The following is a 19052-nucleotide window of genomic DNA, read 5'->3' as shown; positions in this document are numbered from 1 at the left end:
ACTAGTCAAATCTGCTAGTAATTGAATATTCACCCAATTCCAATGACTGTTTGCATGCAATGTAATGCTCTTTATTTTCATGTGCGCAGACACTACAGACTTCCAACCAACAGTGCCTCAAAGCCCAGAGCTATACAAATATGAAATGGAATGCTCAAAGTTTGAGGGAGCTATACCTGTTGACTAACATTTTCAAAATCAGCAGTTTTAAATCGGTAACTCTGGTGGTTTAAAAAAAAAAAAAGCCACAGTCCTTTGTGAACAGATGGCAAACAGTTGAAAATCGTGGGTGTAGGAGTATCTGGGAAATTTAATTCTCATCTGGTTTAAATCAATGCCCATGTTCATATAAAGGGCACTTAGGCTATTGCAGGTTATTGGGAGCATAAAGAGGTTCGCAAAGCACAACCAGAGTAAATTATTCCCCATTTTTACAATGTAAACCGGAAAGCAGTTTCCCTTTACGGAGCATGCATTTGGGGCTATGGCAACTTGCCACCCTTAAAACCCCATGAAAATTCTTTCACGAAATACATTAAGCCTACACGCATGCATGCCTAACTGCACAGTCCAAAAGTTGGAAGTTACCTTCCTCAAGGCTGACTTGGGGTTGGAACCCATTAGGCTCTGATTGAGAGTCTGGACTGACTAAAACTATTGATGGAGACACATTATGGGTGCCGAGAAAACGTTCAATGATTCCATGATTTGCTTTCAGATAACAATCATTATAGGAGAGTTAAGGAGAATTCTAATTTTTGTGCCGTTTCCCTTCAACCTTAGAGACCCCAGCTCTTTTGCTGGACGTTAGGACTTTTAATTTTTAGCCTGGAGTGAGCAAGACCTTTTCCTCACTCATGTATTTGTGATCTGATTTGGATTGTTGCTTTTAGTTTAGGAGTCTGACAAACTAGATTGGCATCACCTTTTGTATATTGACACAGCACCCCCAGTACAGCGTCACACAGATAAGTCCTTTGGCTTTCTCTTAGGTTTAAATACCTTCTCTTGGATAAAATACTGTTGCCAAGAGTAGTGAAGTGAAACTGACTTTCTTTACCTATTATGTAGGTCCAGTACAGCCCGTCGTATGTGGAAGAACTGAGGGGTTATTTAGTAGTCCCTCTTCCTACTTACTCATTTAACATTTTTATGATACCCTCACTACATTTAATGGCTGGTGGCAGTGGTTTAATTTTCCTATCATTGTGCGTTTTTACCGCAGACTGAATCCTCAGCTTCAGTATTGCACCCATGGGTGCCCATTTTGTTAAGATGGCCCAAGTCTTTTTTCACCATTTCTGGCTTGTGAGGTCTTTCTTGGGTTTTACTCTGCGTGCCAAACCAGGTTTGGTCACTTTATCCCTTTTGTCTCTGGCAGGCTTCAGTGCTGAAACCTGCCTCTGGCTCCAGCCTGTCTGGCAGGGCAGGAAACGAGGGAGGTTCCCGAAACTCCCAGTGCTTAGTCTCCTTGGTTACAGGAATACACTCAAAAGGTGATTGGCTGGTTGGACAGCCAACCTGCTGTGTGAGTGACAGCTAGGCTGAGAATGAATGGGAGAAACCTGCATAAAAGGCGAGGTCTCTGAGACAGAAGGAAGAGTCGACCACTGGACGAAGGATCGGAAGAAAAACTGGAAGAGAAGCTTGCTGCTCCCTCCTGGACCGTTGGTTTCCCCGGTGAAGCCCTGCTGCAGTGCTCAAGCTCCATATTTCATATCGACTAAAGAAGCCCGGAACGGACTACTTCTCCCCTGGGGGGGATGGGGGAGAGGGGGGCTGACCGCAAGACGAACTTGCCTGGAACCCCTCTCCCTGCTGGCTGTACTTCTTTGCTGCTGCTAGAACAGAGTACCAGGGGACAGGAATACCAGAAACAAGTGCATAGTCTTTAAGCCGGACCCAAGCTCCAGGAAGATCCTAAGGACCTTCTTGAAACAGGACAACTCACGCCTGAGCTACCTCAGAGTGCTGGACCCCAGAAGCAAGGGAAGGCCACAAGTAGTCCAAGGACCGTGGTGGTGCTATTTACCGGTAGCTGAAACCGTGAAGTGCTGCTGATTTGGAAAGAGGCCTTTGCCGCCGACGACCTTCAAACTGCAGTGCAGGCGTCCCCGCAACATCCTTCCTCTTGTCTGCATGACTGAGGCCCAGGAACTGCAGGACTGCAACCTGAACAGAAGCCAGCTGGATCCTCTTCTACCAACCTAAGGTACTGTCTTCACTAAAGGGGTACTTCCCTTTTCGGTCTTTAGCTTGTCTGTCTCACTGGAGACAGAACAGTAGCTGCTTTTTCTGCAGAGTTGCTTGCAGCTTTGCTTTCACAAGCCTTACAGCTTGTTGCCGAACAGGGATTCTTTTCTACAAACTATTTGCATTTGTATAGCGCAGACTGCCCTCAGTCATCGCAGCACTGTAAAGAAAGCTTACTTAGTTACATAAGTGCATTTGACGGCATATAAAAATGTTGCTTCATACAAGTTACAAAAAGTGGTTAGCATAGATTAAGAGGATTGGTGGGCAAGTATATGGTGCCAGTCACATCTTACACGGAAGCAGCTACATATGATTGCGTGGTAAACCTAGGTATGCAAGAGCATGGTTCCAGCCACATGTGGCATGGCGGCAACTACCAACAGTGGCGTGGTCAAAGCTAGTATGCATATACAAGGTGCCAGCCAGGGGTTACATGGCGGCAGCAACTCGTGTATGCAAGGTCGAAATCAATAGGTAAGTGTGGTGCTGGGCACAGAATACCAGGGGGGCTGGCTAAACAAGAATACATGGTCAATGTCAGCATAAAAAAGCATGGGGCCGACCCCTTATTGCAGGGTGGCAAGTGCATACTAGTACATAGGCTACAATTAGCAAGCAATAACGTGGAGCAAGACCGATATGGCAGGCGGCAGCGCACATTTATTGGGATGGGATGAGGGGTTGGGGGTGCATCGGAGGTGTGGGGTGGGGCAGTCATACTGGCTGAAGTGGACGGGTGTGGGGGGAGGCAGACATACTGGGTGAAGTAGAGGGGGTGGGGGAGGCAGGCAGTCATACTGGGTGAAGCGGAAGGGTGGGGGGCAGGCAGTCATACTAGGTGAAGGGGTGGGGGCAGGCAGTCATACTGGGTGAAGAGAAGGGGGTGGACTACTGGGTGAAGCGGAGGGGGCAGGTAGTCATACTAGGTGGAGGGGTGGGGGAGCCAGTCATATTGGGTGAAGGGGTGGTGGGTGGCAGGCAGTCATACGGGTGAAGCAGAGGGGTAGGCGATCATACTGGGTGAAGCAGAGGGGTTGACTACTGGGAGGGGTGGGGTCAGTCATACTGGGAGAAGCGGAGGGGTGCAATATAACATCTATATAACATTGTGCAAGACTTTTGTGCTATCTGAATAAGTGCCTCAGCTCCCCTGGACATTCTCAACTGACATTGGCAGTCCTGGCACCCTGCAGTCTCTTCTGAGTCATTGACTGTTAACTGTCCCTCATAGGTGGTGCACAAGTTATTTGTTTTGCTGGGAAAGGGTTAACATACACTGCATTGGGAAGATTGCAAAGTATTCACATATTCTAAGAACTTGTTAACCTTTTTCATTCCCTAATCTTTCCCACAACTCAGTATTGCATTTAAGTACCAAAAGTGATATATCAATGTCCACAGTGTCCTAGCTATTGAAGTCACCCCAGGATGTAGGAAGTGTGTGTTTGACACATCCCATAAGGGCATCTACTTGCTTAAACTTAAATCTGAGGGAGTGTATTTTTATTGTTGCAGATTTCCCCTTTCTAAAGAAGGCTTATTTAAAATAGACAAATAATTATTTTACTAAGAAAACCTTGAGTGTAAGTCATTTGACTACTTGTATTTGTGAACCTCCGTTACATCTTTACAGCTCACAATTAACCCTCTTGAGTCAAGTCTGGCTGCTCAGTCACTCTACCAACTTGTGTAGTACAGACCTATACCAATAGTTGGGTTATCTATTGTCAAGAGGAGAAGGCTGGTGTAGTCTCCCGTGTAGTCCCCCACAGGGTTATTACATAGAATCTTGCCTAACAGAGGGCAATTTTGCTTCCCATTTTTATAAAAATCGGCAGATATCTAGAGAATGGTAGCCAATAATATGAAATTAGATGTATTAAGACGCACCATGAAAACAAACCGTGAGAAACTCTGAAACCTGCTAACAGAACACAGGCCATTTTGCTTGATGGTCAGCTTCCTGGTTACTTCTCATGACCTAGGACGTTAAACAAGTGTGCTCTCATCACCAGACTGTTTGAATGCTATTTGGCTGAATGGGGTTACTGCGAAGTGGACGGGTAGATCACGTCTGAATCAAGTGTGCCAGATTTGTAATACTGTCAAAGAAGATTTAAGACATCTCTATTTTTGCCCGGCCTATGCAAAACCCTGTCAAGACTTCTTTATCTCGATACATAAAAGCATGAAATTCAGCCACTACAAACCAGCTCTTTATTATCGACTAAGTGCCTAGACACAAGCAGTAGCTTTGAGCCTATAGTTTGTTTTCTTAAGAACATCCTTGGGAATAAGCCACAGCTTGTGGTATTGAACAGAGTGATTGTTTTCAGTATTTTATCGATTTTACATGCATTTTATCTGTCATAAAAATGGTGTAAAGTTTACTATTGCATAGGTTTAATGGAAATATTTCACAATAAACAATATGGTTGCCGACAGCGGTCGAAGTGAGCAAGAACAGTTGGGAGCGGTGTCTCACTACTTTTATTTTGTACCGTTAACAGCGCCACTACTTTTTACCATTCCGGAACTGTCCTTTGTGAAGTTAGAGCACACTTCTTTACTTTACCATCGGTTATCAGTTACAGCTAAAGTGAAATCTGTTTCAACAATTGGCTGTCAACCATCATGACTGCAACCCCTGAAAAATTTGTTTCGTGTTAGTACTCAAGTCTCCGTGCCCAAGTCACAGCTCCACTACTTTTTTTGGTACACTATCACTGGTTGCAGAGTTTATTTTAGTACAAATATCAGCATTATTTTCTCTGAAAGATTGCTCTTCTAGTGGTTTACTAATACATTTAAAATCTATTGTTCAAGAAAAAAAAAACTGCATTTAACTACTTTAAACATTCTTCTAGAAGTGGGTTTAATGCTAGAAACCCACAGTGGAATGGTGTGAATCAACTGCATTCCTTCGTCCGTTTGACAGCACCACAAGACCTGAACGTAACTGACCACAAAAATAAATGAACATATGCCGGCATCGTTTAATGGTTATAGGGACTTAAATGCAAAATTGATAGGATTCCATTTTTATTACGATTAGTTGTTTAAGGGCCCAATAAAACGCTAGCCCTCGATCTGCAGCTCAGATAAGAAAAGCAACAATTACTAGGAAACTAGACAGTAATCAGATAACAGACAACTGGACAAAATTAGATCACCTTGCTAAATGCTTTATATATTGAAAACTATAGCCTTAGCTATCAAAGTGTAATCAATCAAGAAAGGTTGTTAATGTTTTCTGATTATTCGATGGTTAAATAAAAAAACATTTACCTTCCAGGTTAAAACCTAAAACTGCCTCCACTAAATCAAAAGCAACCACAACATATCTTCTGGTGATCCCCGCAGATGCCAACCCCCACATTTCAAGCCTAAGGAAACTGACCTGACTGTATGTCCCCTGGTAAAAGACTGGATGTACGCCTCCATATTTCTCTTCAAAAGCCTGAATGAAGGAGACAATGTCACCCACCGGGTCTGTCACTCGACCCCGAGGGTCTGGCCGGATGAATCGGAAAGCAAACCTGGGGAGAAATGCAAAAAGCAAATTTACAAAGCAAAACAGGGTGTTGAGAAGTAGCAGGTGGAATTGGAGTACAGCAGTTTTCAATGCTGCTTTCTTGGATGGGTGAAAGTGCCAAAATATTAGTAGGGTATTAAGTATCAACATTGTCAAATGAGAATAGCAATATGTTCCTACATTTGAAGAAACCACAACCTAGACAATTCATTAAGCGTGATTTGCAGCAATCGCTGTGCCAGAGATTCTACGAAATGGTGGCAACCATATACTTAATCACTGGGAATATTAATTCTTCCTACATGGCAATTTGTATATGGTCCTAATCTTGGCTAATTCCGTATCCTCTGGCAAAGCTTCCAGGAAATCATTTGAATGTGCATCATTTGTTTAGATCTTTCCAAGGGTATCCCTCTAGATACTGCCAATGACAGCCCTATTGTTCACTAGAGGTTGTACTGTATGACTGCACATTAGTGTTAGGAAACATTTTCTTTTTGCAAACTTTCCCTCCATAGTTTCCAGTGGAATCCCATTCTTTATATGCAGACCAGACTTTTTGAAGGGAAGTAAAGCCTTCAGCTTCACTTGCCTTGCCTTTCTCTCATTGTTATGGGGAAACTCTTCAGGCCAACAGTACGGGGAAGCCATTTTTAATGTTTTAATTGTTTTACTTTTTAACATTTCACATAGCACCTTGCAGCGCAGTACAATAGGATAATTTTATATCACCCTAGCTTTTTAAACAAGGGATCTTTGATTAATTTTGATTGTGCCTAAAGAAACTGGTGGCAGGATATGCATTTTAATGGGTTCACATTATTTTGCAATTGTGGTGTGCAAATTCATTTTCACCTGTTATGGCTATTAAAAGTGGCTAGTGCCCTAAAAAGCCACGCACTAGACTTTTGCTTCTTCTTTGGCCTTCTTCCTGCCTTGCCAGGAAATCCCTTATAAGGTCATGCACTTGCCTGGGAAAGCTCTGAGGGCTAGTGAGCCTGTGTGTCACCCAAGGTGAGGGGTGGGACTAAAACCCATAAGATCACAAATTAAGAGGATACTCACTGCACTATAAGGTGTGTGCAATTGACAAAATACAGGAATTCCAAAAGAGGAGTTTCTCAGTACTGACAATCTTAGGGACTGGTCAGCTTCCCCATAACAATGAGCAAAAGCCAATACGCTGTAGATTTTAGTTCCCTTCAAAAATGCCAGGACAAGTTCAAAACAAGCAAAAAGGGTGTCTCACTGAAGTCAATGGAGGTAAAAGTGCAAAAGTGAAAATATCCTTTTGTTTTCTTTTTTTAAGACTGACTGCAGGCAGATTCTAGTAGAGAAAAGCATTCCGTGCGTTCCAAGGGCTCTAGAGGGAGCCAATGTTAAAAGCCAGAGCTAAGTCACATAGCTACACTTGAATTAATTAATGAATGAATAGGAAATGCATTATGCAAGAGATGTTCATATTCTTAGCTTTCCTCAGACCTTCGGGCTGCAGTGTCAAACACCATTTGGCTTGTTTGTACATAGATGTATGGATTCCTACTGGAATCCATGCAAGTGTCAAATCCTTGGAAGAAGCATGTAAACCAATGTATACATTCGTTTTCAAAAATTGATTAGCAGAGTTTGCCAATTAAAATGTTCTTGATTAGCAAACAAACCCATTTGATTAGCAATTGTATACACATTTTTTTGAATGTCAGGTTTGTACCGAAGACATAAAACCAGCAACAATACAGCATTTTTGAGTACAGCTGAAGTAAGACAATAGTGAGAAAGAGTCAAGCCTTGCAAATTCTTTAAAATTCCACTAGAGCTGCAGGTCTAGTAACTTACTTTACCTACTCAACCTAAGAGAAACGCACTCTACTCTTGGCAACAGATAACAAACGTAAAATGCGCTTTTTCTAAAATGGTGCAAGTCACCAAAAAACGAACTTTGTCTGGCATGCTGCTGCCACCAGAGGTCAGCCACGAACAGTGAAACTTATTTGACATTTACTGCAAAAGTAAAAAAAAAAAAATAAAATAAAATAAAGTCCCCTGCAAATGGTACTCGCCCATCTTAAAATCTACTCGACTATGCGAGTGGGCGAGTAGGCTTTGCGTGCCCTGGATGAGTGTCTAAAATGTTAGCTCCATGAATGGACACAAATGGATATGATAAAATGGCTCTGAAGACAGTTTAGCCACCTCTCATGTTGTGCTATTATACAAGGCAATCAGACTCAGAAAGAAAGTGAGCTCTGGAGGCTAAATATGGTGGATGGTATTGCAGCAGTTCTGTAGATAGAGAACTGGATGAACTATTGACCACCACTTTGCAAGCATATCTAGTTTTGTGTACTCATTATGTAAGAGGAAGGAAGGTAAGAGTGGATGGCGTAGAAGGCAGAGAACTGGACAAACTAGGTGGACAATTGTAGTTTGTGGCCATTTCACTTACAGGGTAGCTGGTGATACGATAGACTGTACACGAGTATGGGTACAGCTCATGGGTTGAGCACCCGTTGCAGATGTATGCAACCAGTAGGTTACAGAACTAGGTTTGCCATTAAAAGTATTTTGGCTGTGTAATCATGTGCATTTTCAAAAGTGTTCACTCGTCTGTATGATGCATCTTCCCCAATAAAATGAAATCTAGTTGACACTGAAATTTAAATACACTAACCTAAACTTTACTGTAAAGCATGGAGACCCTGCAGTGTTTTAGAGTAGCAATACTTAAATTATGCATTATGTAAGGAATGGAATTTCATGACTGTCTTTAAAAAAAATATAAAGTTAACACATACTGGTCGTTGCCCAACAGGATATAGTTGGCTTAATAAAAGTGTCCTACTGATTACGTCTCGCTTGGAATTTGAAGAAAAAAAAAAAAAATGACTAGCACTCGACAGAGGCCTTTGGCACTTAGTGGAGGAGAGGATTACTGCAGTGAACAGAGGACAAAAGGGTGGAGAGGGGCCTGAGGTCAAGACGAATGCAGGGTGAGCTGTGCTTTCATTGAACAGTGTAACTTAAAATAGCTATTTTTTCTATACGAGTGTCAATTTAATTAGCAAACCTACAGAATTGCATAGCAAATTGATATACGGCGCTGCTAATTTTAGGCCTTGCAAAAGTTTGAATTAAGCAGCCACAGCATGATTGGGTGGCAGCCAACAGTTTGAAAGGATGCGCATAGGTGAGAGGAAGATGGGTGTTAACTCAGCTTCCAAATTCCCTAGTCAGAAAGGCCTTAGTTTAAAGCTACAAAGAATGTACCATGGTTGCAAATGGACTGCTTGAATTTTGGCGGTTTCCTGCGTCATGGAGGACAGCCACCCCCCAGGTGATTGACAGCTGTATAACTGAATGAAATTCTCCATAAAAAGGCGAGGATTTTGGCACTACAGACAGTCGACCACTGGAACAAGACATCCGAAAGACAAGCAGAGACGCCAGCAGCACTTTTCAGACCGTGAAAGCACCGGTGAGCTGGTGGGACAAACTAGCTTCAAGACCCGCTTCATTTTAGCTCAACCCCCAACTTGCTGCAATATCCCAATACCCGGGGTGCCTGGACCATCATCAAGTGCATCACCTTCCGAAGAACGAATCGGCTTTGGATTGGAGTTGCCATTGTATTTCGGTGCTGGACTGCCCCTGGGCAGGACAAAGACTGATATGCAAATGGATATTTCCCATCTGTGAAAGGCACAGTGAGTAAAAGCAGTGGCTGCGAACTCTCAAGTGGTTAATAACCACTGAACAGGTTATCATGTCTGTTCTTGCGAGAGAGGGGCGCCCGCTACCTTTGTAAAACTAGCATAAAAATGAGTTACTCACCTACATTGTTTCTTATATTAATTTGAATCCATCTTCCATTGAATGCTGCTAGTTGCTGCCTTTTTAGTTTTATATTTGCCTTGTGTATACATACATAAATATTTTAAGTGTGTAAGTGTTTACTTGGATCCTTGTGTTAACCGATTTCAGTGTACTGCTCTACAGCTCACATCACCCCTTCTAAAATAAGCCTTGCTGCTCAGCCACTCTACAGACTTGTGTAGTACAGCCCATATATTAAGAGTTGGGTCCCTAATACCAAGAGATCAGTCTTGTGAACCATACCAGTTGGACTTTAGAAAAAATGTACCTAACAGCATCTATAGGTGCCTCTGGGTTAGAAAGAAAAAAAAAAAAGAAAACCAGAATCTGCAACTCACTGCATCAGTAGATGCTAAAGTTAATCCCAGACAGCCATTCATACATCTGGTAATGGCTACTGTGAGTACACAACCAGAAAGGTTAAGACAGAATTCCTCATTTTGGGAATTGTAGTCTTTCAGGGCCCCTCAATGTTTTGCCACCCCATCCCCTTTATTTTTCTGGATCACGGGACTTCTCCTGAAGATCCAGTGCCATTGCAACCCTTTTTCCCTTACATAATGTATGTAAGATTAGGACAGCCCTAAGGCACCCAGTCCCAGAGCTGCCCCTCAGACACCCCAATTTTTCCCTTGGGGTGATCTCACACAGGATTCGAAATTAAGATTTAGGTAGCAGGAGCTAAAACCCGCTCCTGGGTGTCTGGCATCCCACAATAGTTGGGGGACCAGGAGCTAGTACACAGTGCACTTCTAATCTAGCTTCCGAATGAGATGCAGTAACTTTTTGCCCAATCTGTGCGATTCATTATCTTTAAATGTGACCCCAATTCTTCTTTATATACATTCCTACAGTCTCAAAGTTAATGTCACATATGCATATGCATATGCATATTTGGAAGGCACCAGTTAGCCTGGGGAGCCAAAGCTAGCTCCTGGTAACACTTGGTTTTTATCTAACCAGGCTCTCCTATAGTATAAGTGGAGCTAACTAGCACACAGCAATTTCGAACCCTGTGATTCTATCACCAAAGGTTTTAGAATGAAGTGTTGGTGGCATGTATACTTTAGTTTTAGCTTCAGCAAGGGGTGCAAGCCATTTTACAGGGTTATTATTCCAATGTTCCTTTTCGGTAGCCATTGGCACAAGATTATTTTCTTTTTTTAAACCTGCTCTACTATTCTGCATTCTAGGGATCACTTTATTCAGGAAACGACAATGTGAGGTTAAAATGGCTGTTCCCTGTATGTTCTTGCCTAGCATTCATTGAACTATGAGGATATTTACAGTGAATGTTTATGTTGTATGGAACACATGGACTATAAAACCCAAATAAAAAGATATACCTATTTTAATGGCTGATCCAACCACATGGGTTCTTTGTAAGCCCACAATGGCAGTCTCCACGTGGGTTGTTAAAGTGGGTTTTCATAATCGGCCATGTAGACAGAGTCTGAGGGCTCACTATTCTAACATGGCAAAACAATAAGGGCCTAATTCACAGAAGCGTTTTAGAATGGAAAAACACCATTGGAAAACGTTCTGTGAATCAAGGCCTAAATGCCTAGCCAGACTATATGGGTACTGTGACTTAACAAGGCTTAGACATAGAAGAGAGTGAGTGCACTCAATACAAGGTATGCAGAATGTACACAAATATGATACGATAGGTTATTTATAACGCGCTTAGTACCCAGAGGTTCCTAAACGTGGACCTGGGGATCGAACGTGTTGCTCCGCGTCTTTCTTCCAAGGCGAGCACGTTGCCTTTAAGCTATCCTCCCGAGACATAGTTATTAGGCCTTCGATAAACCTATCAATTAAAATCACAGGTAAGACACATCAATACATAATAATTTAGCATTTATATAGCGCTACGAACCCTCAGGCATCTGAGCGCTGCTCATTACGCCCACCGTGCGTGGTGCTCATTTATCGACCTCGGAAGGATGAAAGGCTGAGCTTGGCCCTGCCAGGATTCGAAACTACATCAGCAGGCTCTACTCGCTGTGCTATCAGACCGGCGATGGCACATCCACTACCAATATATAATTTTTCACCTTGGGGTGCTCCAAAAAGCACCAACTTCACTTTTAAATACAGTAGAATTACTTTTCAATGTACTGTTCGGTAGAATGTTCATCTTCTGTGTAATTCTCCCCACTTGGTGAGTCCCCCCCCAGCACTTTTTCCTGGACTATTGAAGGATTAGCACCCTGGGCGGGGGAGCCGGCCAATCGGGTGGCTAGGAACGCAGGCTTGAACCGCTGGTGTAAGCCTGCGTTCCAAGCCGCCTGAATTGCAGGCTCCCCCTGCTGTCCTCTTGCCCCCGCCCTCCGTCCCAGTTCTTTTTTCTTTACTATCACCCAACCCCTCCACTCACGTTATTTTGGCGGCGGCGGCCGCCACCGTGGCACCTTCCTCTCAGCTTCCCACAGGCCGCCAGGGAAAGGGAAGAGGGACTCAGTACAGATCCCCGTCTTCCCTACCCATGACAGCTATGTTGGTCAAGGATTTTCCTTCCCTCAACGGGACGCGTGCAGCATCCCATTGTAGGAAGGAAAATCCTTTCTTTAGCTCCGGGTTGCTCCTTTGGTAACCTGGGTGCTAATGGCCTTATATACCTGTTCCACAGGTCCATAACACAATAGAACCCAAGGGGGGCAGGAGGGAGCCTTACCAGTCTGGGAGCATTACCACTCTGGGGGCATTACCAGATCAGTAATGCACATCCCCTCCACCCTCCCCTTGGGTTTTATTACTTCAATAGTCAGGCAAAAAGTGCTGGGTGTTAGGCAAAGTTTCAATGTAGTACCCTCTGGGAACACAACTATGACTACAGGTATAGGCAACCCCAACCTTTGGTATAAGCTTGTACTACACAGTTTTGTTAGTGTATTGAGCAGCCAGGCTCTTCTCAAGAGGGGAAATGTGAGCAATAGTGGAGTTACAAAGATTCACAGTTAAAGGTATTCAAATAGCCTTAAACTCAAGGTTTCTTGCATAAACAATTATTAATTTATCAGTCAGTTATAAAGCCTTCTTTAGAAGGGAGCACTATAATAGTTACACACAAATACACTTCAATACTGTACACTGAGTTTCTGAATCAGACCAGACCTTTTTGAGATGGCCCACAGAAAACCTACACCCACAGGTGACTTCAATAACAAGGGTGTAGGGGACCTTAATATCTTACTGCTGGCATTCAGACCACTCTTAAAAGTTGTAAAAGGCAAACGTTATTAGAACACAAGAGATCACCAATACTCTTAAGCAGGGCAAATACTTTCAAATCCTCTTATAAGCGTCATACAATTCAATAGGCTAAGCCAATATTAATGGCCAAAAGTTTTGTATAGGATGCAGCACTTCAGGTAAGTAAATGGAAAAGTCTTTGCACAAGTTCTTAGGCGTATGATAAAAAGAAGAATCAAATGTAGGGCCACAAGCTAAGGTAAGTTCTCAGACTTGTTTTACAGTACCTTAGCAATGAAGAAAAGATGCAGGATTCCTGTTCCTGTGCAGCTCTTCAGGTCTCACTGTTTCTGGGCCTCAGTCGTGGGGACAAGAGGGAGGACGTCTGGAGACTCCTGCAATACACAGGCAAAAACTTGCAACCGGCAACTTCACTTTCAGTGGTTGTTTCGCTTTTCAGCTCCGTGACCACTGCAAATCGCAACAACGTGGTTTCTGGCTGTTGAAGTGGGCTTTCCTTGCTTCTGGGGTCCATAACTGTTGAGGGAGCTCAGGCTTAGTCAGTCCTGCTTCCTGAGAGTCCAGAGGATTTTCCTGGAGCTTTTGGCCAACTTAAAATCAACGCACACAAACTGGTGTTCCTCTTCCTGGATCTACGGTTTCCAGCAGCAACTCTGAAAATTCAACCAGCTCCGAGATGAATGTCCAGGTGGTTTACTTTGGAGGTGATTGGTCCCACCAACTCAAGGGGAGAAGTTGCCCTTGCAGGGGCTTCTCCGTCAATACGAATTTGGAGTTAAAGCACAGCAGCAGCGCTTCACCGGGTAAACCAACGGTCCAGGAGTTGCAGCAGGTGTCCTCTTCAAGTTCTTCTTTGGTTCCTTCGTCCAGTGGTAGACTGCCTTCCAAGCCAAAAGCCTCGCCTTTTATTCAGTGCTCTCCCTTTCATTCCAGCCTAGCAGTCACTTACCCAGCAGGGTGGCTGTCCTTGCCAGACAGTCAGCCGGCCAATCATCACAGAGTGCATTTGGGTGTCCTGGGAGACTAAGAACAGGGAGTTTGAGGCACCTCCCTCAGTTCCTGCCTACCCCAGACACCCTGGAGCCAGAGGCGGGCTTCACTCGTGAATCCCACCAAAGGCAAAACAAAGGGATCAAACCTAGTTTGGCGCACAGAGTAAATCTCAAGGACCTTTCCACAAAGAAATGGTCGGGCTATTTTGACAAAAAAACGGCACCCTTGGGCGCTTTACTGCAGCTGCGAACACAGCCCGCAGTAAATGCACACCACGGTAGTAAAACGAAACCATTGCCACCAGCCATTCAGTGAGGAAAGGGTAACAATTGTTACATGGAAAGCTAGACAAAAGGGGATACTAGGTAACCCCTCAAGTACCCTATTGTAAAATGGGTCTAGAAAGCTACAAAACGTAAGTAAAGTCAATTTCACTTTACTGCTCTGGGAAACAGTAGTTTATCCCAGAGAAGGTATTTAACCCTTGGCGAACTCTGAAAGACTTCCCTGTGTCACTGCACTAAAGGTGCTGTGTGCTACAATGTAAACGATGCGGCTTATGGAGTTTATCAGGCTCCATAACAAAAAGAAACAAAGTTCAGAAATCAAATTAAAATACGAGAGGGGGATAAAGGGTTTGACTCTCTCCAGATTAAAAAAATCAAGTCCTCAAAATCCAGCAAAGTTGCTTGGGGTCTCTAAGGCAGAGGGAATTGGCACCTGAGAATTCTCCCTAACAACCCTAACGCGACATGTAGTGTACCCAAAATCCCTCACGTGTCGAGATCCCTCTGGTTGCGTTTTTTTCTGCTGTGAGGGAGCCTTATAGTCAGCGTGAGAGCACAGAAGAGAGAAGGTTTAAGAGGTCTATGTTCCTTCTACTAAACGAGGGGAGGAAGGGTAGGCACATGTGAATATAAGCAGACAATCATCAGAAATGCATTACGAGTAATGCATGTCTTCTGATGCTTGTGAATCTGCTTAGAATCACAAGCTGTGCATAAAACCAGCAAGCAGTACCCAGAGATGGTGGTGGGATGTGTGAAGTAACAGTAGCAAAGAGATGCCTTAGCACTGCCTGTCCCACCAGACAATCAGATCGTGTAAATCCAGGCAGTAGTGTTGTGTAAAGGTGTGTACAGAACTCCAGGCTGCTGCTTTGCAAATGGACTCGAGAGGAACATTTGCAATGAATGCCATGGTATCCCCTGTACCCAAAGTAGTGTCCTCTAGGTGTGAAGGGTAGATCTCCCTTGGCAAGAGTTTAAACAGTGTTTACGATCCACTTGGAGATAGCCGATTTAGAGACCGGGTGCCCCTCATTACCAGCTGCCACTGAAACAAAGAACTAGTTTGTTTTCCTTAGTGGCTTTGTCTTTTCCAGATAGAGAACGTCTCTCCTCACATACAGTGTGTGGAGGCTTCTTTCCGTCACGTTAGTGGAGTACTGGAAAAAGGTGGGTAGTTCTATGGATTGGTTTACATGGAATTTTGAGATAACTTTAGGCGCAAAGCGAGGGTGTGTGCGCAAAACCACATTATCTTTGTGAATCGTGACAAATGGGTCCTGAACTGAAAGGGCCTGCAGTTCACCAACTCTCCTTATAGAGGCGATTGCCACCAGGAGGGCGGTCTTGTAGGTGAGTGCTTAAAGGCTAACCTTATGCATTGGTTCAAAGGGAGGCCCCATTAGTTTGGTAAAAACATTGAGGTCCCACCCAGGAGCTGGGTTGGAAATAGGGGGCTGAAGCCTCTCTATTCCTTCCATAAATGCTTTAATTACTGATATTTTCCACCACAAAACCTTGCTCTGGGACATGGTGTACGCCGAAAGTGCAGCTAAGTGGACCTTTAAAAACCAGACCTGAATCTAACAGGTGAGATAGGTAAAGGACACTATCATTAGGTGAGCATTCAATAGGATTGATGCTCTTGCCATTACACCAGATGACCAAGCGCTTCCATTTGCTGGAGTAGCAATGCCTGGAGTTAGGTTTCCGTGCTTCTCCGAGTTATGTCCATGCATCTTTGAGGGAGTTGGAGGGGCCTGAACTATATGACATCAGGAACCATGATGCCAATTTGAGAGTTTGAGGGCATGAAGTAGTGTTTTCCCCATGGTCTTGAGACAGCATGTTGTATGCATGGCAGCTTCCTGGGAGGGGAGACGGACATTGCCATGAAATGTGAGAACAAAGGCAGGTGGGCCCACATCTGGACCCCCAGAATCATCCTGACGGCTCTTGGTGCATCTTGTGCACTACTCTGTTGAGCAGGGGAATCAGGGTTATCCAAAGACTGTTCCCCTTGGAACAGTTCTGAGGGTACCTGGAGGAGTAAAATATGCATTGGGCATTCTCCAGTGTGGCGAACAAGTCGACCTCTGGGAAGCCCCATTCTTCGAAAACATGGAGTAGTACAAGGTCCTCCTGTAGTCAGCACTCGTGTTCTACGGGTAGAGGGAAGTCTCTGCGGAGTAAGTCCACCAGAAGATGGAGTTCCCCTGGACCATGTTACAGGAGACATCTTGTGTTTGAGAGCTCACTTCCATATTTTCGTGGACAGTTTGGACAGCCCTAGAGAGCGAGTGTCCCTTTGTTTGTGTAATACATGGCCTCTAACAATGCTAGCAGTTCCAACAATTTTATGTGAGTGGATGCCACCGCTGGGGACCACACGCCGTGCGCCGTCTTTTGAAGATGGTTAGCCGCTCCCCCTCCAGACAGATGAGTTTGTGGGGAGAGTGGCTTCCACTGCGGGTGTGGTGAAGGTTTTCCCCTGCAGAAGGTTTTCCCTTGACCACCGCTGCAGAGACTGAACGAGGGCTGCCGAGACAACCACTAGATCCTCCAACTGGCCTAACATCATTGGCTCGAGAGCCACTCTTGCATGGGGCGCATGGGCAGGCGAGCGTGAGGAACTCGGTAGAAGCAGGAGGCCATCATCCCCAACAGTCGCATTGGCCTTGCGTATGGTCACCTTATGACTGGCTACATAGTGAGGTATCTGGAACCGCATGTTCTGAACCCTCGGAGGAAACGACGAGGCAGTCTTTGGTCAGAATTAGAGCCCCCAAAAACTGTTTGACTTGGCTGGGGTTTAGACTGGACTTTTTCTCATTTAGCGAGAAACCTAGGCTTAAGAGGAGATCCACCGCCTTCTGGGTGTTTGGCATGTTCCGAACAAAATCCCCTGTTCTAAGCCAGTAATCGAGTCAACGATAGACTGGTATGGACTGCCTGCGCAGGTGAGCAGCTACTACCGCCAGTACCTTCGTGAACACCTGTGGAGCTGAGGCAATGTCAAAGGGGAGAACCTTGAACTCATAGTGGGTGTCTTACGAACCCAAGGTACTTTGTGCGCTGGAAACATTGAAATATGAATGTATGGATCTTTCATATCCAATGTGGCCATGTAATCCCCCTGCTGCAGCAGGGGGATTATCTCCTGCAGGATTGTCACTCTGAATTTCTGAGGTTTGGCATACTTGTGCGCTGGGCGCAGGTCAACACAGGGCGCATGGTGAGAAACTTTGGGTACAAGGAAGTACACTGAATAAGGGAATAGTTTCTTACCTGTAACTCCATTTCTCCAGCATTGGTATCTTTCATGGATTGACATGCTTAGAATATTCCCCGTCGACAGACTGGGAATATTCCAAGCATGTGAATCCATGAAAGATCCAATGCTGGAGAAATACCCTTGTTTACCTGATGTAACGCTCACCTGGTATCCACGGGGACGTCGCTAAGCCTGTTCTGACCTCTTACGACCTCAAACCCTTCCCTGGAGGCTATTCGACTGGAGACTGGGCCTGAAACACAGGATTTAACTCCCTATTGTCTGTGTGCTTGAACCCCTTCTTCCCCGGGGTCCAACCCTTCCCTTTGATCCACAGCTCACCTTGTTTTCTTGGATAGTGTGCTCTCTGTCCTACCTTCAGCGCAGGGGGCCCTTTGATTGATGCGGGCTCGTTGCTGCCTAGTTGCTTCACTGGCAAGAGTCTGACATGTAAGTATAATGAGTCTTTTGAACAGTTCTCTAACCTTGTACCTTTCCTTCCTTAGATGATGGCCGGCGTCCAGGGATGGCGGAGAGCTGCTGCGATGAGTAGCGCTGAAGGTGAGCGCGCGATGCACCCCTTTCGTATTTGCATTGAGTTCTTTTTCTGTGTCTTTTAGGTGCCGCAGCGTTCTCACCGTGGATGCCGGTTATGAAGAACAAATGCGGTGGGTAAGCGCGGTATGCGGCACCTCTAGATGTTTCCACGCTAACCTGGAGTGTCTTTTCCCTCTTGCAGATGGATGGGAAGTTCCGGAGACAGAGTTCCCCCAGAGCGGCTGGGATTCAGGTAAGCGTTTGAAGTTCGTACAGTACTTAAAAATAAGCAAAGATTTGCAGAATGCTTACTAATGCCTTGTTTCTGTTCTTTGCCCTTTTCCTTAGAAAGAGGCGTGCCGGGATGAGAATGACACTGCCGAAGATGCCCACAGAACAGAAGGAGCGATGACTGATGGGCAGAAGCGCAGCAAGGTAAGGCTGTTCCTAACGGTGTTCTTGTTCTTGCAGGAGCTGAGCGCAGGAGATAGATGCAGGCCTACTGGAGACCGATCCGAACACAGTGTCACGCTGCAGGTGCAGAAAACGCAAAGCATGTTTCTCAGCCTGGGTGTGGCTTAAATAGTCTCTGGGTATCCCAGGTGCCTCTGGGCTGAACCACACCCAAAAGACTAGACCGCACATGCAGTTCTGGGAACCGAAATATGTGGGGGCATCCATCTTGTGCCCATCAATGCACTACAAGTCCAATCCCCAATGTTATCCAATGGGAGTGAGCGAGTCTGGTGCCACAAGCGCCAAGTCTGACTCTAAGTGGGTCTTTGGAGGGATGGAGAGGCCCTTGAGGGCCATGTAGGTGATCGTGGCCTGGCTCCAGCCTGACATCTTGGATGGCTGGGGACATGAGGGGCAGGAACCATGACACCTGGTGAATGGGGATGACTTCTACAGCTCCCTTTTCCAGAAGAACTTTAACCTCTTCCACAAGGATGCGCAGGTGTTCTGGCGACAGGCGTCTGCTCTTCGGTGGGTGATATCGAGCTGGTCGGTGAAACTCGATGCAGTAGCCGTGGGTAACAGTCTAACACCCACTGGTCTAATGCGATTCCCTCCCAGG

The 19052-nt window shown here is 45.0% G+C and overlaps 1 protein-coding gene across 1 annotated transcript in view; it reads right to left on the bottom strand.

Moving 5' to 3' along the window:
• Positions 1 to 19052, bottom strand: part of FAF2 (Fas associated factor family member 2) — a 362642-nt gene that overhangs the window by 176908 nt on the left and 166682 nt on the right. Inside the window, exon 5 of the mRNA XM_069651461.1 lies at positions 5657 to 5795. Within this exon, the coding sequence (XP_069507562.1) occupies positions 5657 to 5795 (139 nt within the window). The remainder of the gene's footprint in view (positions 1 to 5656; positions 5796 to 19052) is intronic.

This window comes from Ambystoma mexicanum, chromosome 3p (assembly GCF_040938575.1).
Source record: "Ambystoma mexicanum isolate Mex_15411 chromosome 3p, UKY_AmexF1_1, whole genome shotgun sequence".
NCBI lineage: Eukaryota > Metazoa > Chordata > Amphibia > Caudata > Ambystomatidae > Ambystoma > Ambystoma mexicanum.
Note: the sequence above shows the minus strand (reverse complement) of the source record. Positions and strands in the feature narration are given on the sequence as shown.